This window comes from Jatropha curcas, chromosome 1 (assembly GCF_041381405.1).
Source record: "Jatropha curcas cultivar XTBG-Jc1 chromosome 1, XTBG_Jcur_1.0, whole genome shotgun sequence".
NCBI lineage: Eukaryota > Viridiplantae > Streptophyta > Magnoliopsida > Malpighiales > Euphorbiaceae > Jatropha > Jatropha curcas.
The window spans coordinates 33,936,447-33,964,354 of NC_143151.1; the positions used below are offsets into that span (position 1 = coordinate 33,936,447).

The window sequence follows — 27,908 nt, forward strand, 5'->3', positions numbered from 1 at the left end:
TTTGTCACATATATAATAATTACTCCTTTAATGATTATTGATTATAAGGTCTACTTAGCTACATTTTTTTATTGAACTTTTTTTTTTTCTTTCCCTGTATCTTTTCTGACACCTACAAGCTCATATGCAAGATACAGCAAATTAGAGGGGGGGTTCTTCTGGTCCTTTAAGTATGATTGCTACCAACAAACCCTAACTTGTTTGTTAATTTTTACTCTTGCCTTTTAATGAGTAGGTTTAAATTGAGAGGAAAGCTATCATTATTCCATTCCAATTACCTTCTTTTCTTAAAGTTTTGTTAGCTGTCTGATTCTTAGTATCTATGTTTGGTATAAATGGAATGTTTTCGTATGGAGAATTTTTACCATCTATTTTACCCCCATGTATAAATCCTTTTCAAAAATTAATGTTAATAAAAGGTTTACAATGCCATTTCAACCACTCAAAAGGTCCTACTTCTATAGTCTGCAATTTACTTGATTAAATATCAGTTTGGTGGTTGGCCATTGCCATTTTTACACCAGGGGATTGCATATCTGAAATGATTGTAGGATCTTCTTTTTAATTTTCTCTCTTTCTTTGTTGCCTCTTTTTACTAAAGAAACAATTGAAGGTAGACAATTGTGAACTTCACTTCTTATTTCATGCCCTCTTAACATCATCCCAACTGCCTATATTTTCATTTATCCCTCTACCCTTCTTTGCAGATAAATGTATCAATGCCATGCTTGTTCAGCTTGATGCTTCCTTTGTGATTCTTTGATTGTATTTCTGTTTTTCTCTCTCTTTAATTTTTGTTGTTGGGTTTAACAATTTTCAGGCAACAATGAAGAAATCTCCTGTTTATCCAAACTATGACACAAGTGATTATGTTGGCTATGAGTTTGATCCTCAAGTGGATTTCACACAGGTAAGCAACCTGTCTGCAGTTTATTTCTGGGTTCTCATTTTCTACCAACTTGCTTTCTTATCGATCGATCGAATAGTTCTCTATCATTGATGTGAACTTTTATTATTTTGATATTCTGACAGAGTTACAAGAATCATTTACTTTGTTAGTTTTATCTGACTGGCTTTTGATCAGTTCTTGGAAGAAGCAAGACAGCATGCAAGAGAAGTGAATCTCCAGAACTCACTACCACATGCAGAAGAAACTGTAAAAACAAGAACAGAAGAAGAGAAAAAGAGCAAAAAATCATGGAAAAACACTCTGTTCAAATGGTGGAAATCTGATAATAAAAAGGGTGAGGCTAGTAAGCAACCTGCAAATAGCTCTCACGTTTCAAATCCAAGAAAAGGTCATGTTTCTGGTCCAATATATGGGACTGGTGGAACTGTAGACATGAAGCTCCGGCGACAAACATCCGGACCTCTTGCTAACCTTTTCAATCCTATAAAGAGAACAGGAAATGAGGCACCATATATGTGTCTTGATCCGATCAACAATCCTCATGGTGTCAAAGCCTATGGACCTGTTTACTTGGTAACATAGTGTTCTTATGATGAAACTACGTAAAAGGAACTTCAATTCTAAGAATAATTTGTTCTGCCGGAGAATGGAGAATTACAGTTGGCAAGGAAGTGTACAAGATGGTATGAGTAGGCAGAAACAATATGCGTAAAGACTAGCTGTAATGTGCAAAAAATTGGATTATCTAATAGAAAGATAATCCCTCGCACTGAAGATTTATAGCTGTCTGTCTTATTCTTGTTTATTTAGCTACTTGTATGTTCAAAGTAACTGTTATCAGTAACCTATTGAAATTTCAATTCAATATCACTGGTTTGCTGGTACATCTTTTTCCAAATTTAAAATGATTATCCACAAAAAAAAAAAAAAACAACAGAGACTGAAGAAAGAATCCAAAAAATAACCGATTCTTCCCATAACCTAGCTTTAGTGAAGAACAATCAACTAGTATGGAGGAAACTACACCTCAGCCTCGACAAAGATGAATGCCCACTACTTGGAGTTATCTATTTAAGGAAGCTACATATTATATCAGGTCTCAATCAGATAAACAATTCTGACTGTTGACATAGACGCAAAGATAAACGTACACCTTGTATTTATAGAATTCTGGAACTCAGCCTTAACATTTTCCTGTTAACTTAACAGTAATGGAATTTTGAATTATAGTGGAAATTGGTATGTTATTTTCATTTTATACATTTTCTTGTTATTATACTGGGAAATATGTTTTGGAGGTTGCATTTTTGGCAGGCTTCTATTAAACAAATCTAAAATCCTGAATTCACATCTAGTTTCCCAAAAATGTTAATCCAAGGATGATCAATACAAAACTTGTCCCAGTCTGTAAAAGAAACATTGAATAAATCTAACCAAATTCTGTGTTCTTGAACCTTGATCAAATCGAAAATTGTTTAATACTTGACATGCTGTGGTTAAAAAAAATTTTAAAAATAACGCAGATAATTAAAAGCTCTCCACTAGATGAATCAATATTTGAAACATGAATGTTTCTGAAATACATCTTCTGTAGAAGAAGTTGGATTGCTCCATCTTCTTTAACAGAGAAGCTTGCCTAATATCCTACTTTCTCATCACAATATTTTCAATTCCTAATACTCTGCACCAAGATCATACAGTAACCCAGAACATCTCGTATAACAGACTTGATCATCTCTTAATATCAAGAATGACAAAACAGTGAAGCAACCAAAGCAGAGAGGCTATCTTTACCTCCAAAAAGGAACACCAATTCTTAAGAGATCATTTCATTAAAATCCAACCAAGGCAAGCAAACGCTGACGAGATAATGCAATATCTTCGGTCATCCATTCCATAGCCAATTCTCCCAAAACCTATACATATATGAGATAGCTTCTCTTCATTGGTTAGACTTAGATATCAACAGAAGAACTCGAACTGCTAAGAGCCACTTTTTTTTCCCTGCTTAAAAGCCTTTTCAATGACCTTAACCTTTGTGTAGGCACTGGAGACTTATTTGATTCTTCCTCGGCAAAGTCTTCATTTACCTGCATAGGTATATCAATAACCAACATCTCATCTTGCCTATTACGAGAAGAAGAAGAGGTGGAAGAAGAAGGTGTTCTTATAGAATTTCCTTCTTCCAGTACGCCACCACTGCCAACGCCGCCACCGGTGCTTACCTGAGTCTGGTCCCCCCAAAACAACACATTTGTTGGGAAATTTGGAGATTCTGTAGAATACCCAGAAGCCAAAATTTCCTCTGGAGACAGAATATTCTCTTCCAAATCATTATCATTGGAAACAGAGCATTCTGCTACTGGTACTACTGAGTTTCTGCAAAGAGGGCAAGTGGAGTGAGACTGAAACCACATGTCAATACAATCAACATGGAAACCATGGTTGCATTTAGGCAGCAACCTTGTTTTTTCTCCTTCTGCAACCTCGGATAAGCAAACTGCACATTCTAACCCATCTTTGAAGTCTTTGGACTGAAAAATTACAATTGGTAGGGATTTGAGGACGGAAAGTTCTAGTCCTCTCCGCACTGGGTCTTGACCAGGATTAAAAACGAAACGACGGCGGTTCCGGCGAGAGGGTGTTTGACCTGTAGGCTGTTCAATGCGCCACCAAAACCATTTTGCATATAAATGAAGAAAGAGAACAAAAACCACCACGATAAATAGAATTATTATAGCTACCACCATTATCTTCCCTGTTATTTCAACTGTTGCTGAGTTGTCTAAATCTCCCATAGCTAATTCCCAAAAAGATGTCTTCTTTTAGGCTTATGTCTATAAACCAGCGAAACCCAGATGAGAATTCCAAGAAAGATGGTGAGAAATGTAGCTTATGCTTATCCCAAATGGGTTTCTGCTTTGCTCTGATTCTTGAAAATTAGAGAGCGAAGTTAAGGAAAAACAAAAAAGATTCTTTTTTTAATGGTTATGGATAAAATGAGAATGAGGTAAAATAAATATACAAGAAGAGAAAGAGGAATTTGAATTTGTTAATTAGGAACGAAAAGAGGAGGAAGAAGATAATGACGAATTTTCGGTCTAAAACAAGGAAGGAAGAAATTGAAAGGCTTCTCCTTTGGCTTGTGAAGACTGGCTTGTTTTTACGCTGTTACTTTCTGTATTCTCCGTTCCGTTTATGGGTTTCGTTTGTGCGGTGCATTTCATACTTTTTTTTTTTTTTTTCTTCTTTTGACTCTTCTCGTGACGCATTTGAAAGTTGAATTGGATTTTTCACTCTTCTTTCTTTCTTTCTTCCTTTCTTTTACTTGTTTAAATTTTTAAAACCAATATTTGAAAATTGAAATCTAATCTAAAATAGATGAAATACAAAAATAAAAATTAATAAAAAAAATTAGACAATTTATGTGAAATTAAGAGCAAATATGACATATATCACACTAAACACACTAAAATTTGAAAAATTATGATAAATAAAATAATCACGGGTCATGAATAACAACTAAGTTGAAAAAAAGAAGCGGACAACATTTGCTTAGTATTCAAATTCAAATTGAATAATTCTGCTTTTTTTTTTATTAAAGTAATAATCAAAATAATAAACTAATATTATTAAATATAAAGTTTAATTATTGAGGGAGTTCCACTAATTAAAGAAATTATTTGTTTATTTTTCTCTTAAAATCTACTCCTTCCAAAATTGGCATAACAAAATTTACCTTTAATTATAATGCCACTCGTGTGCCATTAATTTTATCCTTTGTATTCTTTTAATTTTGAATATAAAAAAGAGGAATTTGAATAAATAATTCTTTAAAATTGCATTATAGTAAAATTGTTTAGAAGGACAAAGCATGAAATAACAATTTATCTTATGAATTTGTAATTCACATTTAATTTATCTTAAAAAGTTCAAATCCATGCGAAAATTTAGACAGATTGTTCGTAATTTACAAATTCATAAAATCAATTAAGCTAAAAGGTCGATTATATAGCATTTTATTCCGGAATTATGAGGGTAGAGAGCAAATTAAGTATTTATGCAACTTTTTCTTGTGAATTTTCAAAGAGGTATTATACTTGACAAAGCTTCGAAGACCAACTACCATAGATATTGTAGGTGAGCAGCCAAACCCATCTGCCCCTATTAGAAGGCCTTTGACTTGTACAAGATAGTAGCAATTGCATTGAAGAAGCCTCCTTTGAATGTCTGCTTTCAGAGCTCTTAGCAGACCTTGTGGTTCAACCATTTCATTTTGAACTAGTCAATTCTGCAATACACAGTGTTTGAGACAAAGAAAGAAAAAATAACTTCAAACTTTCGATACATACCTTATTTTCCATACTCCGAAAATAAGTATTAGTGCAATTTTATAAAAAATACATTTGAATCAAAGAAATACATACGAGAATATATAATCTACGAGAATATATAATCGTTCATGTATTGCAAATGATTATCTTAAAGTGAAATAAATATTAGATATTATAAGAGTTACCCATATTCGAAATAAGCGAATCCTATAAAATTTCGTTAGATTCATTTCGATCGTGAATTTGAATTATCTAAATTAAAATTTTTATGATAATTCTAAAATTATGATGTGAAATGTACCGTTGAACAAAACTTTTTTAAAACAAATCTCAAGAAATCAAACACCTAATCCCGATTATTGATCCGGAAAAGTCGCTGATCACCACCTAAATGAAAAGAGACCACACACCCATTCCCTTTTCTTTAATGGTCTTTTCTAATATGAAAGGAAGACCTTCAACTCTGAGAAATTTTTAATTCTTTCTAACAACTAATTTTTCCAATGCCTGGAGACGAGACCATTGTCAAACCTGATAGTTGAAGATAGATTTTTTTTTTTTTTTTTTTTATGGTAAAGAATGTTAGAAATTTAATATAATTACCCAAAAGCTTAATGTTAGAAATGATGATTGCATTAGCATAAATTTGGGCTTCAATCAAGTCAAAAAAATATATACATAATGATAATAAGCAAGTGTGCTGAGACAAAATGATGAGTTTGGAATGATATTTCCTCTCTATAGTACTGGAAAAAGCACATACACAAACGTGGTTGAATGACTTTTTTTTTTTTTCCCTTTAATTTGCTTTCCAGGAAATTTTATTAGAAAAAGCTGAAATACCGTAAACTTCGAGATTAATACTCTTTTCGTTCTATTTTAACAGTATCATATAGTTATTTTTGTTTTATTTCAAGTGCTGATTTAGAATTTTTAAAATATGTTAGATAATTTTTTTCAATTTTACTTGTATTGATTATATATAATTTATATTTATTTGTATCTTTTTTTATTATTATTTTAATTGTAGTTAAATTAAAATTTTGACTATACATTGCTAAATTTTTTCATTATATATAGGCATGAAAAAATAAAATGGAAGTATTAGTCTCATATAGGATAAATTTAGTATTTATTTACAACTATATCACTAACCTTACAATTATTGCAATATTATAAATCTGATGAATTTAAGAACAAATATTCAGCTTGTACAGGTGTTGGGTTTTGGGGTTTTGGGCTAAGTTGGCCCAAAGACTTCTAAAAAGGATCGGCCCATTAAGCTAAAATATCTACAAGGTTAGATGGATTAACATGGTTCATGGGCTAGCAGAAGAGTAATATCGAGTGTTATCTTAACTTCTGCACTGCAACAAAGAGACACTGTTTGTGTTTGTGGCTCTCTGTTTCTCTGTCTGTCTCCTCTCATTCAAGAATCTGTATCTTGTTGCTTCTCTTTTTCATTTTAGAGCATCATACTCAGATTCTCTTTTTTTTTTTTTTTTTTCAAAAAGAAATACGGTATTGTCTTCATAGAAGGGAAAGAATAGGCCTGGTTTTGGAGCTGATTCTCATGCATATTTTGTGTTTATTTGAGATTTGTGTTCTGGGTTTGGCTGAATGAACTCTCATCAATGCCTTTATTAGGTGCTCTCTTCACTCTCTCTCTTTACTGTTTTTTCCTTGTTCCTTTTACTTGTTATTGAATCTTGGATGAATTTTGTGTACTTTGTTTGCAACTAGATTCATATTATGCAACAATTAAAATAATTTGCAGATAATAAATTTCATTTTTTTTGTTGCTTTTATGTGGTTGAGTTTAGCTTAGTTCCTTAAAATTTTCAGCACCTTGTATAAAGTGTCATTGATGAACTTTATTGCCCCTTTCTTGGATTTGTAGACTTCAATAGCTGTTGATGATAGCATGTAGACTTACAGTTAACTCATGGGCGTGTTTGATATTTTTGTAGATATAGCTACTGCTCAGGCTTCCTTGCAAAACCATCTAAGTCCGTTAAGGGCTAAATCCCTCATTCATTGTAAGGTTTTGTCAAGTCCATTTATTTTTGGGGATGAGAAAAGATCCATACCTGCGTGGAAACCTTTCTACTTCCCTAAAAAGTTAAATGCTTATGAAAGGAGTAAACTTCATATCAAGGCAGTTGCTACTCTTGAACCAAAGTGTTTAGTTAAAAAAGAAGATGGAAACAGGAATAATGGAAATGCGCAGCTTGATGTCAATTCAGATGCCTCGATAGTTCAGATTAAGTCCTCGGATGCAGACTCAATAGAGTTGGATGAAAAAGAGAGGTTGAGGCGGATGAGGATTTCTAAAGCAAATAGAGGAAGTACACCATGGAACAAAGGCAGGAAGCACAGTCCTGGTAGGTTTTGGCTATATATTTGTTCAGCATGATGTCTAAATTCATCTATATGTTTTCATTGTTGTTGTGTGGTAATGATACCATAATGCATCCATCCATATGCAGAAACCATTCAACGGATTAGAGAGAGAACGAAGCTTGCAATGCAGAATCCTAAGGTGATGTCATGTAAGAATAATTTTTAAGTGATCTTTCTCATGACCTGGAGCGACTCAAACAAAATGTAATTTTTAGCCAGAGCCAGTATTACTGTGAAGAAAAAAAAATGATGTAAACTTAGATATATGAGTCAATGTGAAGTTTCTAGGTCAGTCATTCAGTGGTAAATAAAAGCAACTGCCTTCATCACTTTGTCTATGTGACAGCTTGATTACTGTATTGGTTCTCAACCTTATGAAATTCCATCTAAATTGTAATTGCTGGTTTCCATCTTAAAAGTGCATCAAAGTGTTTTTTCATTAATCCTTCAATGGATAAAGCTCAGCTTGACAGCTGTGAATTGGTCGGTATAAGTGGTGTATGCTCTTAAATGAAACTAATGCAGTCAACTAAAGGAATCACCACATCAATCAGGCGACTAAATGATGTTGCTTCCCTTTCATGAGGCAGGGATGCTGGTAGCCCCATCGGCAACCGTATGAACCAGATTTCTTGGGTTCACTGTCGGAGCAACTGACATACCAGTGGTTGACATTTTTGCTTGGTTTCTAAACTTTTGTTGATTGTAATTAATAAACTGTTAGAAAAGCTACTTGGGGAAACTTGGTCATTTTGGCTCCTTTTTGATTTGTCACTTGGACTCAACAAGATTATTTAGATCATCCAAAAGGCCTTTTACTTTTCTAGATACTCTCACTCAGTGAAATTCTTGGCTCCTTTGTCTTAAATCTTAATATATCACTTTATAAAGTTTTCATTAGCGAGCAGATCATGCAGATGAACATGAATGAAAGATCAGTAATTTCCTTTATTTCATTTCTAATTTCGGTGATTACTTCAACATGAATTTATTCATTTACAATGGAAAATTTGGCTATGCAGATCAAGATGAAGTTGGCCAGCCTTGGACATGCTCAAAGGTGGGCAATGCACCTTTTTATTTCAACCGTACCTGTATAAGACTATATCAAAACTAGTTGGACTTTACATTTTACATCATTGTTAGGAGTTTGTTTTGAAATACTATCTGTTAGGAATTTGTTTTGAAATACTATCTTAAATTCCTGTGTTGTTTTCTACTCCGGTGATTAAAGATTATGGTACAAGTTCTGAATTCTTTTAGAAGACTTTCCACTCTTTAATTGGGCCAAATAACAAGAATATTTGCAAAATTCACTATCTTCTTGCAGTGAAGAGACAAGGAAGAAAATTGCAGTTGGCGTACGAACACGGTGGAAAAAGCGTCATGAGAAAATGGCTGTTCAGGAAACTTGTTACTTTGAGTGGCAGAACTTGATTGCAGAAGCTTCTAGAACAGGCTTTGTTGGGGAGGAAGAACTGCAGTGGGATTCCTACAATATCTTGAGTAAAAAGCTTGAGGCTGAATGGGTAGAGACTGTTGAACAAAGAAGAACAATGCCTAGGCCAAAGGGTAGCAAAAGAGCACCAAAGTCCCCTGAGCAAAGAAGAAAAATTGCAGAAGCCATTGCTGCCAAATGGGCTGATCCTGTAAGTTTCTATTGATGTTTATCTTGATTTGTGCTTTCTGCATTTAATGTCAATTCTGAAATCGGAGCACAAGCTCTGTCTGTTGAATGATCCACGGATAAAAGCGAAATTCAGGAGGAAAGAAAATTCATCTCGGAATGAGGGGAAAAAAAAGGAATAGGATTTCCGTGGACCAAGAAAGACATCATAATATTGTATAATTTAATCCTAAATATCTAGTACTGAAATGATTTTTTTGCATTTAGCTTTTCTGCATACTGTCAAATTGTCTGCATGAATATGGCATGACCTCTCTTTAATTACCACTTGCATGTTTCCTCATTAACAGTCTAGCACGTGAGTCAAGTTCATTTCTTGAGATTCATAGAGATTTAACTGATACAGCTCTGCTCCTGGACACTTATGCATGCTTATATTTCCTTTAATTTATTTATGGTCACACCAGGAATACCGGGAACGAGTTTGCTCTGCACTTGCAAAATATCATGGCATTAATGATGGGGCTGAGAGGAAACCAAGGCGGAGACCAAGTATACAATCAAGAAAACAAGCCCCAACAAAGATAAGAACTAGTGTCATGAACAATTTCTCTGGAAGTGACACTGTAAGAACAATTCAGCGACCAAAGCGGACACGTGAGACACCATTATACAAGGATCCTTTGGCAAGTTCAAAGTTGGAGATGATAAAGAACATCAGAGCACAAAGAGCTGCTGCAGAAACTAAGAAAACTGAAGCCGTCAAACGAGCAAGGTTAGTCTAACATGAGAAGAAATTTTGACTTGAATATGAATACAAACTGCAAATAATTTCACTGATATCTAGTCACCATTTTTCCAGTCTATCTGATTAAATTCCCTTTGAAGTTTAAGCTTTTAAATCCTTACTATAAATTGTCTCTCAAAAAGGAAATTTTTCGAGATGGTGGATGGTGGAAGAACCCATATGGATAGTTTGAGTTTTTGATAATCACTGTTTTTTTCAGCAATATAAATACCTCATATATGTATCACTCTTCTCAGTCAGGAAGAAACCATGTTTACCTTATTTGATATTCTGCAGGTTACTAATTGCTGAAGCTGAAAAGGCTGCTAAGGCCCTTGAGGTTGCTGCAACAAAGAGCCCTCTTGCTCGAGCTTCCCTCATGGAAACCAGAAACCTTATAGCTGAAGCGATTCAGTCAATTGAGTCGATAGATACTGGGCATATCACATCTAGTAAGAATGAGATCGATGCTTCTCTTGCACCAGCTGAATTGGCCGGCCAGGTTGAGGAGGAAAGAGATACTGGCAATGGACGCTCCAGTCAAGCAGAGTTGAAACAAGTAAATGGGACCAAAGTCCTTGCATCAAGTAAAGATGAGGACCTTAACTTCATTAACTTGCATGATATACTGAATAGTGAAAATGAACTTCTCTCTACAAGCTCTGGTGGCTATAGTTTGCCTTCAATTAACCTGGAGAGTCTCATTGAGCAGTCAGATACGCCAAAGCAAATTTGCCGGTTGGAACCAAATGGAAATCTTAATCCTGAAATGAAACCCCTACCAAATGGATCCAAGGTTGAGCTTGCAAAAGGGAACTCATCTTTTAAATCAGTCACCAGCACTAAGAAATGGGTCCGTGGAAGGCTTATTGAAGTGACTGAGGGAGATTAGTGTTAACTCACTGGACGAAAACCTCATAGTTAATCCCAGCGCAACAAGTTTCATCTCACTTGTGATTCATCATAATTTGTGCTTTGTGATCCAAGAGCTCCTGAATCCTGCTAAACGCAAAGTTAGCCATTTCGGCTTGTCAGTCTGTATCTAGCCTATTTGGTTTTTGTTGTGTAATACTTATAGCTGATCAAAATAATTTTCTGTTAATGCTGCATACTTTTAACAATATTAATCTCGGCCATTATGTGGGCTGTTCCAAATGAGCTAGTTTATCAGATTTAAGTATAAGCATTTGCTTTTACAGTGTAACTAGATCGTGTCTAATTTTAAAATCTAATGCTGATTAATGTTTTTTATAGTCTCAACTCAAATTACGTATCATAATTTGTTAGGAAGCCCAAAAACACCAACAAGCCGATGGTTGGGTTGGCTGATAGGAAGCTACTTTATAAAGGTTCCTTCGAAGTCTTAACGTGTCAATGACCTGGTCTTCTCAAGTCTAAACGAGACGCTGTCCGAAAGAAATGAAACACGTGGTGTACAGATTTTTGCTTGCTTAATAGGAAATTTATGATGAGATCAAGCCATAGTACATTTAGCAGTAACAATAACTCCCACCACCAGACACTATAAAGTTCTTGACCAGACAGTACACTACAAAATTGTATTGTCAACTGCGATTATAAGAACAAAAATTATTCTTTAAATGTAAACCAACAACCTAAGCCAGAGAAGCAAAGTTTCAGAAACTTTGTTGCCGTGAAAATGAAAGCTCAAGCATAACTTAGTAAAGGGTTAGTCCCTAGGAAAGCATCGGCAATCCTGAAATTATTAGTCACCGGAAGTTGTGCATCCGCTTTGCTGAGCGGAGAGTATTTGACAGAAGCATAGCTATGGTCATCGGACCAACTCCTCCAGGAACTGGAGTGATAGCTGAAGCAACCTTGCAGGCCTCCTCATAACAAACATCTCCAACCAACTTGTAACCTCGAGGACTTTTTGCATCCTTTAGTACGTGCATAGATACACACAGAAACAGTTAGTAACTTTAAAAAGATGGACAGGAAAAACAGGTAAACAACTCTGCAACACCATTTGCATCCCTTGTTCCTTCATAAACAACAATACTAAACACATCAAATAACCTATCCGATTAATATTAAATGTTTCGAAGTTGAACAAAAACAAACACAAAATGATAGAGAACTTATATAGCATAAACAGTGTCAGTATAAAAACACAGACAAGAGGACAAGTATGGTTACCTCAACTGGATTAATTCCAACATCAATTACAACAGCACCAGGCTTTATCCAATCCCCCCTCACCATGTTTGGTTGTCCCACAGCAGAGATAATGATATCTGCTTCTTTGGTGATCTTCTCAGGGTTCTTTGTTCTAGAATGAACGATACTTATAGTAGCATCTTCCCTCTATCAATTTGAAAAAAAAAAAATAAGGAAAAAAGAAAAAAAGAAGATAAGGAGGAGGTTAAAAAGAGGAAGAAACATAAACCACCATTAGCATTCACTAGGGAAAAAAATGGCTAAGCTTATTTGGAGATTGTGAATTACCTGAAGCAGCAAAGCAGCTGGCATCCCTACAATATTGCTGCGACCAATCACTACTGCATTCTTCCCTTTGATTTCAACACCATATCTATGCAACAATTCAATGCACCCTTTAGGTGTACATGGAACAAACAGAGGTTCTCTTCCACGCATGGCAAGACGGCCAATGTTCAGTGGGTGGAAACCATCCACATCTTTGTCAATGCTCACAGCATTCAAGATGTTCTGCTCATTCATATGCTGGTACAAACATTTTAAACACAACGAGATAAAGCTTGACAAATACACAAATGAAACTTGCAAATTTGATTTCTATTTGGATTAATCAATAATCCTATATCTTTGTTGATTTAAACTTAGACAAGAAAAAGAATAATAAAATTGTTGAAGTTTAGAAGCATACAGAAGGTAGAGGCAACTGCACAAGGATGCCATGAACTGAAGCGTCGTCATTAAATCCAGAAATAAACTCCAGTACTTCTTCTTCTGTAGATTCTTCAGGCAAGCAAACTTCAAAAGAATTAATCCCAACAGATTCGCAAGCTTTTTTCTTGTTGCGTACATAAGTAGCAGAATCCTTTCTGTCTCCAACAAGGATAACAGCCAACCCAGGAACAGCACCAATTTCATTCTTCATCCTCGTTACTTCAACACTTATCTCCTCCCTGATTTTCTTGGCAACCAACTTTCCATCGATCACCTTGGCACCAATCTCATCATTAATTGCAGCTGTAAAAGCAACAAGTTAACAGCAGACCACATGTTTGATAAAATGCTCTTAAGAAACAAAGCACAAAACAAACCACGAAGACGTATGAAACATTAAAAAGAGTATAGAGGAACAAAAAAAAGTGCAAGCTTTGAACGCTAAAGAAAAAGATATTTTCTTTACTCTGGGTAATCAATTGGAGGCGAGGTGGGTTCTTTTGCATTACAAATACCTTCGATAACTGGTGTTGAAGAAATTGAATAAGAGCCAGCAGTTAGGTTTCTGAAAGAGCTAGTGCGAATGGAGACAGTACCCTCCAACCGGCGGAGAAAGACGACGCCATTACGGCGGCAAGTTGTTCGGGTAACTGGAAGAAGCCGAACAACGGTGGAGGAGGAACAGTCCGTGAAGGTGATAGGCGCCATTGGATTTAGATGTATCCGAAAAGAGAGAGAAAGAAACCTCTGTATTGCCAGAGCCCAATTCTTGGTTTGATAAAAGTTTTTGAAGGAATCTTGCAATTCTTTTCTTCGTCCGTCAAGTCCCAGCCTTTATAAATAAACGACGTCTAAGTAAGTAAGTAAACAACGACCCAATTAATATTTTCCCAAATCGGACGACCTGTCGTTCATGTTTACTTGGATCCAGTCTCAAGAAGGATCATTTTTCCACGACAAGCTAATTAGTTTATCTTTCAAATAAAAAAGCGGACACACGTTCGAAGAATGTACGACAAGTCGTCCGATGGCCGCCTGAACAGTCCGTCGCGCTTCACCGTGTCCGTGACACTGCTCAACTTCTCTGAATTTCTTTATAGCTGTACTTTCCTTTTTTGGAACAAACGTTTTGGACCAAAATAAGCAATATATCTATTTATAAAATTATTATTTGTTTTGTTAAAAATTTAATTTTTTATATTTAATTATAATCCCCACTTAAAATATGGAGTTGGCAGTTGCTACCAACAAAATATATAATGAAATGGTAAGCCTCGGCATTTTGGTTTGATAAAACAAATTCGATTCTGGGAAAACATAAGAATAAAAAATCTTTAGGTCTTACTGTCGGAATGGGTTAACTGCACTACAGTATCAAAGTTTGATACTTAGATATTTAATTACATAAATATGAACAATCATGTACAAAAAGAAAATGATCCATTGAAACTAGAAACACAAATTACAGACTCTTGCTAGCTATATCCTGAAATATATTAGGATTAAGGAGTACTACGAGTTAACTTAAACAAGAGTTTCAAGAGCAATTAAGATTTGTCGAGATGATTAGAATTTACAGTCTTTTCCACCTCTTCCCTCTTTTTCTCTTTTTCCTCTTTCCCTTTACTTATCTCCTTCTCTGCTTCCTCCTTCTGCAAATCAAAATCACCATTTCACACATATATAAATAAATGCTAAATTAATTTGAATTAAACAAAAAGAAACAAAAGTACGTTGATGGTTTCAGTGACAGGTCGCTTGGTTCCATGTACAGCAGCTCTGTTGGAAGCTTTTGTAGTGATGAGTCTCTTCATTAAATCATCTCTATTTTTAACCGTATGATCAGCAATGTTTTGAGTCCTCCACAGCCAACCCACCACCAGTCTTCCCTCCATTTTTATCAATCTTTATCTTGCTCTTCCAACTACGTGGGATTGAAGTTTTATTGTAGGGTTTTAATCGCAACTTGCAAACCCTGTAATATATAACTCCTTGTACCTCCTTCGAAACGGTTGTTGCACTGTAAGACATGCACCTGTGCTACGTGTCTTCAGCTTTCATTGCGTGGCAATCTTACTAGTTTTACCGTTTTTTTTTTTTTTTTTGAAAACGTACGAGGATTATACTTACGAAAATAAGATTTCTTTTTGCGTACATGGTTAGAAGTATTTTATGTTGGACAAAAATTTTTATTTTTATTCATTTACTAGACCCGCGCGATGTGCTCTCAACCTCAGTATTCTTACTGATGGTTATTACTTATTTGTCGCAGCATTAAAACGAGGTCGTTTTGAAACAGCCAAAACCTGGGATGAGACATGTGGACCCAACAACAATCAAGCCGGGCTACCAACTACTACTACTACTACTACCAGAATAAAGCTAAAGCTTAACAGACACGAAAGCCCGGCCCGGGAAAAATAAAGCGGGTACGGAGTCGTTTTCCTCCAACTTCTATCCATCCACACCGACAATTAGTTGAACGATATTTGTACTTCAGTCTTCTTGTCCGATACCACCTCTCCCCTCTTCAGATCTTTTTTTCACTCGCACTCTTACTCTCAAATTCATTGCATTTCCAATCAAAAGTTAATTTCTCAAAATGGACAGGGATTCATCGGACGAAGACGACGATCGCGAGACGCTAATAGAGCAAAACGACAGGAAGCACAATCACCACAACAATAACAGCAACCATAACCACCATCAACCTGTCCCCACTTCTTCTCCCCAGCGTCGATCCTCCTCTACCTTCCACATTGAGGAGCTCCAATCCATTGGAGGTTCTATACGCCGCCATTTTTCCCGTAACTTTAATAAGAGGTACTACTATTACTTGTTGGCCATTTTCCTTCCTCTCTTAATCGTCGTTGTTTATTACTCCGCCGAGTTAAGGAGTCTTTTCTCCTCTAATCTCTCCGCTTTCAGGGTCGATTCTATTTCTGACAAAATGAGAGAGGCTGAGTTGCAAGCTCTTTACTTACTTCGCCAACAGCAGCTCTCTCTCTTGTCTCTATTAAACCAATCGTTTCCTTTTCATAATAATAGCGAGAATATTTCGCTTTCCAATTCCAATTTTAGTGTTAATTCTAATTCCAGTCACAATTCCAATTCCAATTTTTTCAATAACTTAGAGGAAGAAGGTTTGAGATTCAAGATTGAAGATTTCAGATCCGCACTTCTCAATCAGCTTACTCTAAATAAACAGATTCAACAAGTTCTCTTGTCCCCTCACAATTCTGGAAATGTAAATATATCTACTTCGGATGTCGATAGCGCTGCTAGTTTTCTGGGTTCTGGTTTTGGTTACGATAGGTGCAGGAAAGTGGAGTCGAGATTCTCGGATAGGAAGACTATAGAGTGGAAACCCAGATCAGATAAGTTCTTGTTTCCCATTTGTTTATCTGGGCAGATGAGTAACCATTTGATTTGTTTGGAAAAGCATATGTTTTTTGCAGCCCTGTTGAATCGGGTTTTGGTAATACCAAGTTCTAAATTTGATTACCAGTATAGTAGAGTATTGGATATTGAACATATAAATCAGTGTTTGCGGAGAAAGGTGGTAGTCACATTCGAAGAGTTTGCGCCAATGAGGAAGAATCATGTGCATATTGATCGGTTCATATGTTACTTCTCTTTGCCTACTCCGTGTTATGTGGATGAAGACCATGTTAAGAAGTTGAAGGGATTGGGGATTTCAATGGGGAAGCTCGAGTCCCCTTGGAAGGAGGATGTTAAAAAGCCAAGTAAGAAGACAGTTCAGGATGTGCAGACTAAGTTTACTTCCAATGATGATGTCATTGCTATTGGGGATGTGTATTTTGCTGATTTGGAGCAGGAGTGGGTGATGCAGCCTGGTGGTCCTCTTGCTCACAGATGCAAAACTTTGATTGAACCAAGTAGGCTCATATTGCTTACTGCCCAGCGATTTATTCAAACTTTCTTGGGGAAGAACTTCATTGCACTCCATTTTCGACGCCATGGCTTCTTGAAGTTCTGGTATCTTTTTCTTTTCCATGCTTTTCTAATTGTTTGATTGCGATTATTGCATTGGACGCTTTTCCTTCCATTAAATTTCTCATTTTTCTGCATGTAAGCGTGCTTTTTCATATAGAATCTAGACCATATTATATTAGGAGGATGAGCAAGAAGGGATAATCTATTTGTATCCATCAACAGTCAAAAGCCACTGTGAAAACATGATGTATTGAACGATGATGGTCAGTCTTTGGAGTTAATATATGCATATTATGAACACAAGTTTAATGTCTGAAATGTTATTGCTAATTAGCTTGAATTAGTATGGTAGTAGGAATTAAAAAATCTTTCACTTCTGAACACCAATCAATTTGATTCAGGGTCAGAACACAAAGTTTAAGGTTATTGATTCAATTTTTTCTCTGGTCCTAAGTTCGCAGCCTTTGGTTCAAAGGATATTCTGGCAGATTCTTGGTGATTTTAGGCTTTTTTTTTTTTTTTTTTTTTTTTGGAGGGGAATTGCATGGTTTACCATTTTTTTAGTGGTAAATAGTAAATTGCCCATGTAGTATGTTTTGTATACATTTCTGTATATAGATAATGTCTTATCAACTTAATTTCAACATGTTGTTCATGCGTATGAATGTCTATGCTTTGGTTCATTCAACTGTTTTCTGGAGCTAAGTTAATTTGTGCTCTCTAATCCGCTTACTTGCTAATCCTGCTTTGGTTCTGGATCTTGTGGGCTCATGGCTGAAGCAATGCTTCTTTCTTGAGCATGTTGTCTTGTTTGTTTTTCTTGTGTAGATTATTGAGAATACTTGGACTCATGATGCCATTGACAATTCTTTGATGTTTTGCCAGCAATGTCAAGAAGCCGAGTTGCTTTTATCCCATTCCTCAGGCTGCAGATTGCATTGCACGGGTGGTTGAAAGAGCCAATGCACCTGTGATATACCTCTCTACTGATGCAGCAGAAAGTGAAACTGATTTATTACAGTCACTAATTGTAGTGAATGGGAAAACTGTACCACTTGTCAAACGTCCATCCCATACTTCAGTTGAGAAATGGGATGCTTTGTTATCCAGACATGGCATTGATGGCGACCCTCAGGTAAGATTGTGTACCGTCATCTTCATTTTATTTCACGAGGTCCATTCTGTTTTGTGTTAACTTTATTGATCAAGTTTCAATTTCCAGTGATTTTCGCTTCATGTTAAAAGATCCTTGCAGTTACATGCATTATCGACTCTATCTTGCAGGTGGAAGCTATGCTTGATAAGACAATTTGTGCTATGTCAAGTGTTTTCATCGGAGCCTCTGGATCCACTTTCACTGAGGACATTTTGCGCCTGCGGAAAGATTGGGAATCAACATCTCTATGTGATGAATACCTCTGCCAAGGTGAATTGCCAAACTTTATAGCAGAAGATGAATGAAGATGTGTGGAGACTCTGAGTGATTATTTCTGCCATCCACTGTCATTCCTTGTGAAGATGCTTTAAGGCTAATTATCAGCAAGACTGGATTGTTGTCTTTTGCCTGAACAGCCATTGGTGTTGATTGTATCTTAATGTATGATAACAGCTGCTATATTTTGCACATAAGTTTCTCTTCATTGTTTTCATGGTTGAGAATTATTTTTGTAACTCACATCATAGTAGTTCTTAAAGTACAACAGCTGAAGAGACTGTTTTGTTAGTTACTCTTCTTATTCTTACTCTGTTGTTAATGATGACTTCCGATTCTTTAAATTTGCTCGTTTCTTTCAAGTTATTTGAAAATTTTTATAAACGTTAATTAGATAATCATTTATTAAATTAAATTAAATCTACAGCCAAAGAACACCTTTTTACTCAAGTTTTTTCAATCATTTTATTTTGATGATTAATAACTTTGCCCCTTTATTTAAATAGCTGGCTACTAATGAAATTACATTAAAATTTTGATTAAAAAATTTTCTTTCAAAAATTTGATTAAAAAATTTAAACTTTTCTTTTGGGTAATGTTCGAATTGGATTTATTATCAAGTCATACATACTACTGCATTAAAAATATAAATTCAAACCCAAATGCGAATTCTTGCAAGTTGGATAAAATAAATAAATTGGAATTGCTAATCTAAAAAGAAAATTTTGTATCAAAATTCTTATTTATTTATTTTTAAACAACTTAGCAAAGATCTCGAAAATGGAAAAAAAAAAAAAAAAAAAAAGAAAAGCACGTGGGAAGCAGGCAAATGAGGAAAATTGTACATGACTCGGCCTCGCATTTTCTCTCTCTTTTTACTACTACTAACCAGGGAAAATCCCGCCGCTGCTACCTTCTCCTCCTTTCTCTCTTTCAGTTTGAGAGTACTCTCCTCAAAGCTAACACTTTCACGAAGGATTTTTTCTTTTCCTAAATTTTTGACTGGGCTTTTCTGAATGATAAAAGATTTGCCTTTTCTGACATGGAATATACACTCATCCTTGTTGATTGATTGATAGATTCATTCTGACATCCATTTGTATTTAGAATCAAATATTGGGTATAGAGCTTTTGACATATAAAAGAAAGAACAAGAATCAAGAATCATGAGAGCAAGATTGGTGGTATTCCCAGTGAGAGGGAGGAATTGGTGTTTTAGCAGATCCATGAACCCTTCCATTGCGGAGGCTGCCTCAGCCTACACTCCCTCTACTCTTAAGGAACTCTGGAAGAATATTTCATCCTCAAACTCCAACGCCCATAATGCTGAGCTTCTCATTGATTTTGTCTCCAACAAGGTTACTTTTTTCTTTCTTTTTTGTCATCCTTTTAGCTATGATCATATGCTTATGGCCCTTTTGTAATAGAGTTTATTAATGCGTTTCTCCTTTTTGTAATTTTATTTCCAAAATAGATGAATAGAGCATGGATGGGTCTGGAGAAGGCACCAGAAGGCTCTTTCAAGAATAAGATTCATGGGTATATTGTTTTCATTTTCTCGCTTTTTGCTTTTTGGCGTCTGCAATCAATAATTGTCAATATTAATTGATGCCTGTAGGTTCGGATTGAAGCTTTTGGCACGGGTTAAGCCATCTGAGATTTTCTTGAAATCTATATCCAAGGAGGTCACTGATGTTGAAATTATCTACCCCTCCAGGTTTTGTTATATTTCTTATATAGCTAAATCACATTGGGTCATCCTAACTATTTCTGCTTCAAGCAAACCTGTGGATATGATAATCATGGATTCATTATTTGTACTCTTGTAAAGTTATCTCGTTTTTTTGAGTTAGATGTGACTCTTTAATTTGAACTGCACTTACAAGAAGGCAAATTTTCTTCAAGGTAGTTCCATTTTCAATTAAAGGTCTGAATAACCAAGGTGGTTAAACTGCCTTAACATAGAATTATTGGAGGGTCCATAACTTGAATTTTAAAATTGGATTCCTAATCTTGTGATTTTAGAGAGATTATAGATATAAATATCCATTTGAAATGTTAAACAATGTCATGTAGTAATAATTTTGAAATTCAATATAGGTGCGTCAACTTTACTATTTAAGTTAGTATGCAACATCATATAGATTAGATGCAACAGAACTGATCTCCAAATCTAAATAGAAGAGAATAACTACAGATAAAAACCAAAGCCATTTCAAGCCTGTCAATCAATAATATGGTATTCAGCTTAGAAATAGAATCAAGTGCAAAGAGTATATTCGGAGAATATGTCTATCATTGTATGGAAAAAAAGTTTAGGGAAGCCTCAAGTCACAGTTGGCCACCATGCTTAGATTGTCATTTGATTAGCTTCTCCTCCTTTCCTTTTATTCTGATGATTCATTACAAAGGATATCAATCTACTTATTGTCAATTTTTTGTCTCTCTCTCTTTTTCTTTTAAGCCTTTCTTCCTTTTGCTTCCTTTTCTTGTTTAAGGTAATGGTAGAATGGAACTATATATAATGGCAGCAAGATATGTTTATTTGAAATGCAATCAAGTGGATATTAGCTATTCTATCATTATTATGCTTACATGTTCTGAATTCTGATTATTATATGCATCCTAATATGGTGGATGCTAAGGACAAGTTTAATAGTGCCAGTGGCACCCTTTTTTTTCCCTTTTATTTAACGTCATAGTATGGATATGACTGAGATTTTGCCTTTTTCTTTGCGTTCTGGTATTGCATAAAAATGTCCAACTTTAAGTGAAACTCAACCCAAAGTGCTTGGATTGCTTATCCTTCTGCTCAAATCATGTCATGTTTTAACCCAAAACTGTTAATAGACTGATTCATAATGGAAAAGGGGGATGAATATGATATTCCTCAATTCTTACTGCTATTCTAGAATCACAACTTTACTGGTTGTAACACCTAGTTCAATTCTGGTCCAGCAGAGGAAGTGGAGGTGGAGAGAGGAGGAAAGGAGTAGGGGCTTTGTATCTGGATATTGCAACAGTGGTGCTATCCATATCTGTTTTTTTTCTCCTTTGTATTTTTCATGTAAATCTTAGGAAGGAGGAGGACTTTCCATTAAAAATTGGGGACCTCTATGGTTTTCATATGATATAGGAAAGAATTGATACTTATTTGACAAGGTACCCAACTAACAGCCAAATCCAGAAGTAGTATCTTTGTTTCCTATGCACTTTGTATTATCATTTGTGTCGTGAATGGGGATGTGGATCTGAAAATAACGATTTAAAGTATTGGTATTCTTATTGTTATTAATTTTCCTTGGTGCCTTCTCAAATAATTTGTTCACAACCTTGCAGTTTAAATGCTCGACTTGTTCGCCGAAGATTACGGCATATTGCCATGAGGTAATTGCGTCCCCTAATCTTCTTTGATAAACTAGGGATTAGAAGCATTCCTTTTTGTTGCTTCTGTCACAAACACTGCCATCAGATAACCAAAAGAATGCAACATATTATTTTTATGTATGTTGTTGTGATCCAATAGTAGAGCAAGCGAACTGGAATGGTTTACTGCATCATTCTATTTGACATAAAAATGGGAATCTTAATGGAAAGTCATATTTGGCTAGAAATTCTCTTCATGAATGATTCAAAACTGCAAGAGGCTTGCATATGCAATTGCAGAAATTCTGCAATAAAGGTTCAAATCATGGTTGGCCACATAAAAATTGTTCTAGCTGCTTTAAGTTTAACTTAATGCATCAAATACAGTGATGATAAGCTTTATGCAGAAAACAGGCCCTTACTGCGTGTTCAATATTTATCCAGACTTTTGTTTTTGTTTGAGCTCAACTAGCTTATGCTTTTTATGAAACTGCTGTCCAATGATCAGGGGAGCTGCCATACACAAGAGATATTTCATTGGTTCAGTTGCTTTACTTCCATTGACAAGTGCATTTACTGTACGTATTTGCTCAATTATATGATGTCGAAAATTCATTATGATTTCATTTCTTGCTAATTCTTTAATGCTTAGAGACATCGTGAACATTTACTCGTTGCCTCTTTTATCATTATTCGATTTCATTTTGGTGTCACATTCTTTTCTCGATCTTCTTTGTAGGTTTTACCTCTGCCCAATATCCCATTTTTTTGGGTCTTATTTCGCACTTATTCTCATTGGCGAGCTCGTCAGGTGTGTGTTATGCTCTTGGCATAAATAAATAAATAAAATCGAGATTACATTTGTTTCATATATCTGACTGAGAATCACCTTTACCTTTAAAATTTTGGGTTTTGGTACATGGGAAACAGGATTCACATTGAGCATCACAAGCGTATTAGAAGCCTTTTCTTTATGCTTTTTGTACTTGTATATTCTGCATCAGTTAATGGTTTCCCTCTAATGTTCTTCACCTATTTTTGCATATAAATACTTTAGGGGAGTGAGAAGCTCCTTCAGCTGGTGTCAGATTGTCCTACTGAGAATTCAGATATTCCAAATATGAAGGAAAGTGAAAATGAGAGAGGTGATTCTGAGCACAAAATCCAAAAGTTGCGAGGTTCTATATGGGTAATTCCTTCTATGCAACTTCCAGTTTAAAATGCCTTTTGATTTGGCAAAATTCCCCTTGGTTTGAAATGTAAAGCAGGCTCTGCTCTTTATCATTTGATAGTTAGCTATTCTTGGCACTTTTTTCATGGCATCCTTGAGGTTGATCCATTCATAAAAAGTCCTTTAATATTGAGATGTAGAACACAATCTATATGCATGCTTATTGTGTTTCCCTTTTCTTATTGTGATATGTTATTAGGTGCTGCATCCATCGAAGGAGCTCGAGGAACTACTTAAATACGAAGATGACAATGATGGCCTCAAGAAATGTGTTATTTCAAATATCTGCAAGACCTTTAATTTGAACACAAACGATGTAATGAAGTTTAGGCATATGATGTAGTTTTAACTTGCTTTGTGCATTTTTCCATTGGGAATGTAATATAAGTAGAGGTGACAATACATTCTAATGGATAAAAAGTCCATTCCATTTTTTCCAAGTTGTTCTATACTCCTATGTCGTCATATTAGAAGAAAGTTTGGAATAAATCTTTGTAAAAGTTTAGCAATAATGATCTTAATGAATTTGCCTAATATTTACTTATTTAGGCAAACCACAAGTCTCCATGTATGAGAAAGCTCAGTCTCAGTCTCACAAAGACTTGATCTATGAAACATATGAAAGGGTGATATACATGCATCCTACATAATAACTAACTAGTGAGGGATAAATAAGCTCAAAAGGCCACTCTTAAATCTTCAACTTTTACATATGTAGCAGATAGCGAAAGTAGTACAGTTTTCCATATTAGAAAAACCTTTATAATCCAAATTTACAGGTAGCAAACAGCTCGTTTGCAACGTGGTGATTTCATTGATCTCAATCTGGCCATTTTATCTTGAAGAAGAGATTAGAAGACAAAAAACAAAATTTAAATTTCATTTTCCTTCCAGAGAATAGCTGTGGATAAAAACTTCCATTCCATTAAAAACTAATGTCACTAACTTACATGCAAAAATATATCTTTCAGGACTCCTACTTCAATGTCCAAAGGACATAATGGATAGAAAATTAACCTTAGAAGCTACCATTAGCTAATGGCTCCAATGCCAGGTCAGGAAACTGCCTACTTGTTCAAACACAAGACACATACAAAGAAAAGAAAATAATCCCAGCACATCTATCTGAACCTGGAGCGCTTGGCCATGCTGCTACTAGGAGGGGCACGAGACTTGCCCTTCATTTTCCTTCTATTTCTCTCCTCTTCACTATCCGACTCATTCCCTTTCTCCTTGTCTGCGTTGCTTGCTTCCCTCTCCAACTCTTCCCATGTCTTGCCTTTTTCTTCCTCAGAGTCTTCCTCTGTATCATCCTCCTCCTCCTCATCCTCAGACTCCACCAGGGACTCGCTATCAGAGTCATCATCATCTGATTCAGATTCAGGTTCCGCATCTGATGGCTCATAACCCTTGTCTGAATCCTCTGTATTGTCAGAATCTGAATCACTAGCTTCCAAATTCAAAAACTCCCAGCCTCCATCATCTATAAAACTCTGAGGATCATCAGTTATTGTCTTCAGTATCTGTCGCCAATTCAGATTCAACTTGCTCTCATAATACTTAATGTCTGTTGTGTCGAGCCATTCCTTGATGCCATCCAGTGATGTTGATGGAATGGAATCAATCCTGAGGACATCACGCTTGAAATCCTTAAACACAATGGTCATATCAAAGTTTTTCTGACCAAGACCTACTCTCTCCAAGTTCACAATCTCAATCTCACTGAGGGTAACCACAAGGAAAGGAGTCTCAATTAGTTCAACCAAGCAGCTTGAAGTCGGGACAATGAAAGATGAGGTTTTGTAGGGAACCCCATGGAAGCCAAGCTCTCTTAAAGGCTGATCAAACTCAAGATCAAGTCCATTAAACTGAGGTTGGCTCCAAAGATCATTAACCCGATTTACAAAGCTTTGAAAATCCATGTTGATCTTATTCTTCCTGTCCCTTTCCCTTTGTTCTTCTTCAATTTCATCAGGGTCATACGCAGACCTCTTTCCACCTCCCAGAGTCTGGACTGTTTCCATCACCTCAACATAAAACTGCACATCCTTGGTCTTCTTGTTTCCCACCATGATGTGGTTGTGGAGATGAAAGTGGAGAAGAGTAATCATCTCCCTTTCTGCAGGCTGGAAAAATGCATGCTTGATGTTTGCAAACATAATATCCACACGCTCATCAGGTCTACTTGTTGAAAAGCGAAACCCATTTACATGAGCTTCCAGAGCACCCGGAAGCTTTCTCCCACGGCCACCAAATGGTGGACGGATCCAAAGGTCAGACAACCTTATTGGCTTGAATCTGTTCCCAGCAAGCTGAAGTTTCTCCTGAGTAACCAAAGTTGCCCTCTCAGCCCTCTCAGACTCCCTGGCCACAACATGCCGTCTAAGTGTCTTAATCAACTGAACCACTTCACTAATGTGCCTAGTGTCTTTGGAGCGAAATGAAACCTCCTTCAGATAAATTGCACCTGGGTGCTTCATTGAATTCGCATCATGTGGATTAAAAGGGGTTCCTGGAACATTAAATATAATGCGAATGTAATTATTTCTATTGGTGTCCGTCTGGCTGTTAACTGTCCTTATTGTAGCAACATGGAAAGGCACCATACTCCCATAAATAGGCAGAAGGACAGCCTCATTCTTCTGGTCTATCTGAATCATTAAATCTCTTGCAGGAGGAATATCATTGACATTCTTGTAGGCTACCAAATCAGTTGAAGCCTTTGCAACAGCCCGGTTATCTCCTGCTGCACCTTCTCCACCAGCAAGTCGCCGAGCAGTTTCTTCATTTTTCTGACGGGCAAGTTCTGCCTGGTGCTGCCTTCGAATCTCCTCTTTAGAAATCTCTCCAGTATCAGATCGCAGTGTTGTCTTGGATGGTAATACCATTGTGCCATTAACCCGTTTAGGTTCTGGTTTTACCTCTTCCTCTTCTTCATTGAATGAGTAAGCCACATCCTTAACAGCTTTGGAGCACTTAGAAGTTACCACATCGGGATTCACACCTACAATAACTGTATCAGAAACTAATAGAGAAAATTTCTGGGTTTTCGGGTTATTTGTTTGGTTCTGTAAGTTCTGAAAACCAAGTGATACATTAAAAACCATATTTGGTTCCAAGACTCTATCATTCTTCGCATTAAGATTCAAACCAGACTCACGGAACTCGAGGCCAATCCCTGTCCCTGCAGATTTTGTCAGATTTGGAACTAATTCAGGAGCCTCTTTCTCGACCACAGAAAGAGCTGCTTGATATACAGCCCTGATTTTATTTCCAGGTTTCAGTGCACCAATTGCTGCTTCGTGGGCTTTGAGCAGAACCTCATAAGCCTTACTCTGCTTCTGATTGGCATCAATTAAGAATGTCCTGGCAAGATTGGAGCAGTAATTGTTATAACGGGCTCCAATTGAAACTATAATGATACTGGCAGGATCATAGTAGAGATATTCGTCATTGCTGGCAGCACTAGGCCTGAGATCAAACTCTCCTCCACTCTGAAATATGGGAGGGTAACATATATCACAATTCTCTGCCCTTAACTTTGCCTTAGCTTTGGCAGGATCCATGATTGCCTTCTCTGCTATATCCATCAAAGAAGAATGGGTGACTTTCTTCTCCTCATCAATGACATTCTCTAGATTGGGGACAACAACATTGGTCAAAACATTAACAGTCAAGTAAGCTGCTTTCTTCACATTCAAGATCTCATCAGCATCCTTCATGGCAAGTAGGTCAGAAAACCCATTTGATACGTCTGATATCTTCTGGAAACCTGCAGTCTTCAGTTTCTCTGCCCAAGTCTCCAAAAGAGTACCCTCAGGTTCCTCTTTGGCTATGTATCCAATAACATTAGCATTTGCCTGAGTACGAAAAGCTCGAAATATAGCTTCCATTAACCCAGTCCCGTCATTACCCTTTGGCTTCACATGGATAACAACATCTATTCCTCCTGCAACCTCCTGGGCAGGCTTCTTAACAACTTCAAGCAAAGAAGCCTTCTTTTGGCTACACAAAAAATGAATTTGCTTCTTCATAAAAACCATTATGGTCTCCGGGAACTCATAGCCGAGTAACCAAACGTTCATGGCCGATGATTTCAAGTACCGCAAATCATCAGAAGGAGGCGGCGTAGCTATTGCAATCGCATCAGCCGAAGCCCACAGTTCATCTTTATGTTCGTTCCAATGTGAATACAAGGCCTGAAGCCTCACTTTGAACTTATCTGTGTTAATTGTATAAGCATTTTGGCCTCCGCTAGGGTTTCGCTGGTCAGCCATTTTGATTCTTTAGCCTTTCAATAACCAATCTTCAATTCAAAAATGCCAATAATTGGCAACAAATTCAGTGCTAGAGTAGTCGGTGCCGGTAGCGGCGCACCGTCTTAGGTAAAGAGAAAGAAAAACTAGGGTTAGGATTAGGGTTTTGGACCCAATAAAAACACAATGAGACCATAAAGAAACATACAAATAGAATTCAAACACACGTGAAAAAGAAAAACAAACACAAAAACAAAAGAATACATAATATGAAGATCTAAGAGAAGAAAGTAACTTACTTGAAGCGAAGAACGGAGTTTGAAGATGTGAAGAGCGAGAGAGAAATGAGAGGGAAAGAAGAGGAGCAGAGAGTGAGGGAAATTTTTTTTTTTTTTTTTAATTTTAATATTTATGAGTTCCGTTTGGGGTTCAAGAAGCTCCTTTTTATATCTTTGTTTACCCGGTTATTAAGAGAGGATTTTTATTTTTTATTTAAAATTAAAATCGTTTTTCATTTTTGGATTTCTGGAAGTTTCTTTAAAGTGGATGGATAGATTTAGACGTCATGTTGGCGCTCCATAGCTTTTGTAATTCCCGCTTTACGGTTGGGCTTCAAAAAATAAATAAATGAAATTTTGGCCCAATTAATAATTATCAAATTTTGGAGGGCAAATGTTAAAAAAAAAATTATTGTTGCACTATTTAGAAAATGA

At 36.2% G+C, this 27,908-nt stretch overlaps 7 protein-coding genes across 10 annotated transcripts; 4 read left to right on the top strand and 3 right to left on the bottom strand.

Annotated features, from left to right (window-relative positions):
* Window positions 1-32: 32 nt before the first annotated feature.
* On the top strand, window positions 33-1,794 carry LOC105631318 (uncharacterized). 4 transcript variants are annotated; one of them, XM_089722918.1, is made up of 3 exons: window positions 33-170; window positions 821-910; window positions 1,085-1,794. In XM_089722918.1, exons 2-3 carry the CDS (start codon window positions 827-829, stop codon window positions 1,490-1,492), a joined length of 492 nt encoding a protein of 163 aa, XP_089579044.1. In that variant the 5' UTR covers window positions 33-170; window positions 821-826; the 3' UTR covers window positions 1,493-1,794. The 4 variants fall into 4 exon arrangements, with proteins under 4 accessions (XP_089579044.1, XP_037497463.1, XP_089579038.1 ...); XM_037641535.1 differs by lacking the exon at window positions 33-170 and adding an exon at window positions 431-449; XM_089722912.1 differs by lacking the exon at window positions 33-170 and adding an exon at window positions 457-613.
* Window positions 1,795-2,434: 640 nt separating this feature from the next.
* Window positions 2,435-4,137, bottom strand: LOC105631317 (RING-H2 finger protein ATL3). The gene has a single exon (XM_012213396.4). The coding sequence runs from the start codon at window positions 3,706-3,708 to the stop codon at window positions 2,866-2,868; it is 843 nt and encodes a 280-aa protein (XP_012068786.1). The 5' UTR covers window positions 3,709-4,137; the 3' UTR covers window positions 2,435-2,865.
* Window positions 4,138-6,586: 2,449 nt separating this feature from the next.
* LOC105631316 (muscle M-line assembly protein) lies at window positions 6,587-11,216 on the top strand. The gene is made up of 7 exons (XM_012213395.4): window positions 6,587-6,891; window positions 7,215-7,628; window positions 7,734-7,786; window positions 8,670-8,707; window positions 8,978-9,296; window positions 9,742-10,049; window positions 10,359-11,216. Exons 1-7 carry the CDS (start codon window positions 6,879-6,881, stop codon window positions 10,951-10,953), a joined length of 1,740 nt encoding a protein of 579 aa, XP_012068785.3. The 5' UTR covers window positions 6,587-6,878; the 3' UTR covers window positions 10,954-11,216.
* A 261-nt stretch (window positions 11,217-11,477) lies between these two features.
* On the bottom strand, window positions 11,478-13,821 carry EMB3127 (Amino acid dehydrogenase family protein). Its single transcript, XM_012213394.4, has 5 exons — window positions 13,469-13,821; window positions 12,931-13,256; window positions 12,531-12,767; window positions 12,222-12,389; window positions 11,478-11,962 (listed from the first exon to the last, which is right to left on the bottom strand). Exons 1-5 carry the CDS (start codon window positions 13,659-13,661, stop codon window positions 11,792-11,794), a joined length of 1,095 nt encoding a protein of 364 aa, XP_012068784.1. The 5' UTR covers window positions 13,662-13,821; the 3' UTR covers window positions 11,478-11,791.
* A 1,571-nt stretch (window positions 13,822-15,392) lies between these two features.
* On the top strand, window positions 15,393-18,686 carry LOC105631313 (O-fucosyltransferase 36). Its single transcript, XM_012213393.4, has 3 exons — window positions 15,393-16,952; window positions 17,796-18,045; window positions 18,195-18,686. The coding sequence occupies exons 1-3, from the start codon at window positions 15,556-15,558 to the stop codon at window positions 18,369-18,371; spliced, it is 1,824 nt and encodes a 607-aa protein (XP_012068783.1). The 5' UTR covers window positions 15,393-15,555; the 3' UTR covers window positions 18,372-18,686.
* A 504-nt stretch (window positions 18,687-19,190) lies between these two features.
* On the top strand, window positions 19,191-23,379 carry LOC105631312 (K+-H+ exchange-like protein). Its single transcript, XM_012213392.4, has 8 exons — window positions 19,191-19,700; window positions 19,817-19,881; window positions 19,961-20,059; window positions 21,682-21,729; window positions 22,217-22,286; window positions 22,448-22,519; window positions 22,766-22,897; window positions 23,139-23,379. The coding sequence occupies exons 1-8, from the start codon at window positions 19,509-19,511 to the stop codon at window positions 23,280-23,282; spliced, it is 822 nt and encodes a 273-aa protein (XP_012068782.1). The 5' UTR covers window positions 19,191-19,508; the 3' UTR covers window positions 23,283-23,379.
* A 464-nt stretch (window positions 23,380-23,843) lies between these two features.
* On the bottom strand, window positions 23,844-27,711 carry LOC105631311 (FACT complex subunit SPT16). The gene is made up of 2 exons (XM_012213391.4): window positions 27,495-27,711; window positions 23,844-27,319 (listed from the first exon to the last, which is right to left on the bottom strand). The coding sequence occupies exon 2, from the start codon at window positions 27,214-27,216 to the stop codon at window positions 24,061-24,063; it is 3,156 nt and encodes a 1,051-aa protein (XP_012068781.1). The 5' UTR covers window positions 27,217-27,319; window positions 27,495-27,711; the 3' UTR covers window positions 23,844-24,060.
* Window positions 27,712-27,908: the final 197 nt, after the last annotated feature.

What these genes read in the sequence shown, in the direction of transcription:
- LOC105631318 (XM_089722918.1), top strand. Translation starts at nt 827, where the DNA reads ATGAAGAAATCTCCTGTTTATCCAAACTATGACACAAGTGATTATGTT. An exon ending in CTCAAGTGGATTTCACACAG is followed by an intron (nt 911 to 1,084) that starts GTAAGCAACCTG and finishes GCTTTTGATCAG; the next exon opens with TTCTTGGAAGAAGCAAGACA.
- LOC105631317 (XM_012213396.4), bottom strand. Translation starts at nt 3,708, where the DNA reads ATGGGAGATTTAGACAACTCAGCAACAGTTGAAATAACAGGGAAGATA.
- LOC105631316 (XM_012213395.4), top strand. An exon ending in TTGCAATGCAGAATCCTAAG is followed by an intron (nt 7,787 to 8,669) that starts GTGATGTCATGT and finishes TTGGCTATGCAG; the next exon opens with ATCAAGATGAAGTTGGCCAG. An exon ending in AGCCTTGGACATGCTCAAAG is followed by an intron (nt 8,708 to 8,977) that starts GTGGGCAATGCA and finishes ATCTTCTTGCAG; the next exon opens with TGAAGAGACAAGGAAGAAAA.
- EMB3127 (XM_012213394.4), bottom strand. Translation starts at nt 13,661, where the DNA reads ATGGCGCCTATCACCTTCACGGACTGTTCCTCCTCCACCGTTGTTCGG. An exon ending in TTCAACACCAGTTATCGAAG is followed by an intron (nt 13,257 to 13,468) that starts GTATTTGTAATG and finishes TTGCTTTTACAG; the next exon opens with CTGCAATTAATGATGAGATT. An exon ending in TGCAGTTGCCTCTACCTTCT is followed by an intron (nt 12,768 to 12,930) that starts GTATGCTTCTAA and finishes TGTTTGTACCAG; the next exon opens with CATATGAATGAGCAGAACAT.
- LOC105631313 (XM_012213393.4), top strand. Translation starts at nt 15,556, where the DNA reads ATGGACAGGGATTCATCGGACGAAGACGACGATCGCGAGACGCTAATA. An exon ending in CATGGCTTCTTGAAGTTCTG is followed by an intron (nt 16,953 to 17,795) that starts GTATCTTTTTCT and finishes ATGTTTTGCCAG; the next exon opens with CAATGTCAAGAAGCCGAGTT. An exon ending in GCATTGATGGCGACCCTCAG is followed by an intron (nt 18,046 to 18,194) that starts GTAAGATTGTGT and finishes TCTATCTTGCAG; the next exon opens with GTGGAAGCTATGCTTGATAA.
- LOC105631312 (XM_012213392.4), top strand. Translation starts at nt 19,509, where the DNA reads ATGAGAGCAAGATTGGTGGTATTCCCAGTGAGAGGGAGGAATTGGTGT. An exon ending in GAAATTATCTACCCCTCCAG is followed by an intron (nt 20,060 to 21,681) that starts GTTTTGTTATAT and finishes ACAACCTTGCAG; the next exon opens with TTTAAATGCTCGACTTGTTC. An exon ending in TTACGGCATATTGCCATGAG is followed by an intron (nt 21,730 to 22,216) that starts GTAATTGCGTCC and finishes TCCAATGATCAG; the next exon opens with GGGAGCTGCCATACACAAGA.
- LOC105631311 (XM_012213391.4), bottom strand. Translation starts at nt 27,216, where the DNA reads ATGGCTGACCAGCGAAACCCTAGCGGAGGCCAAAATGCTTATACAATT.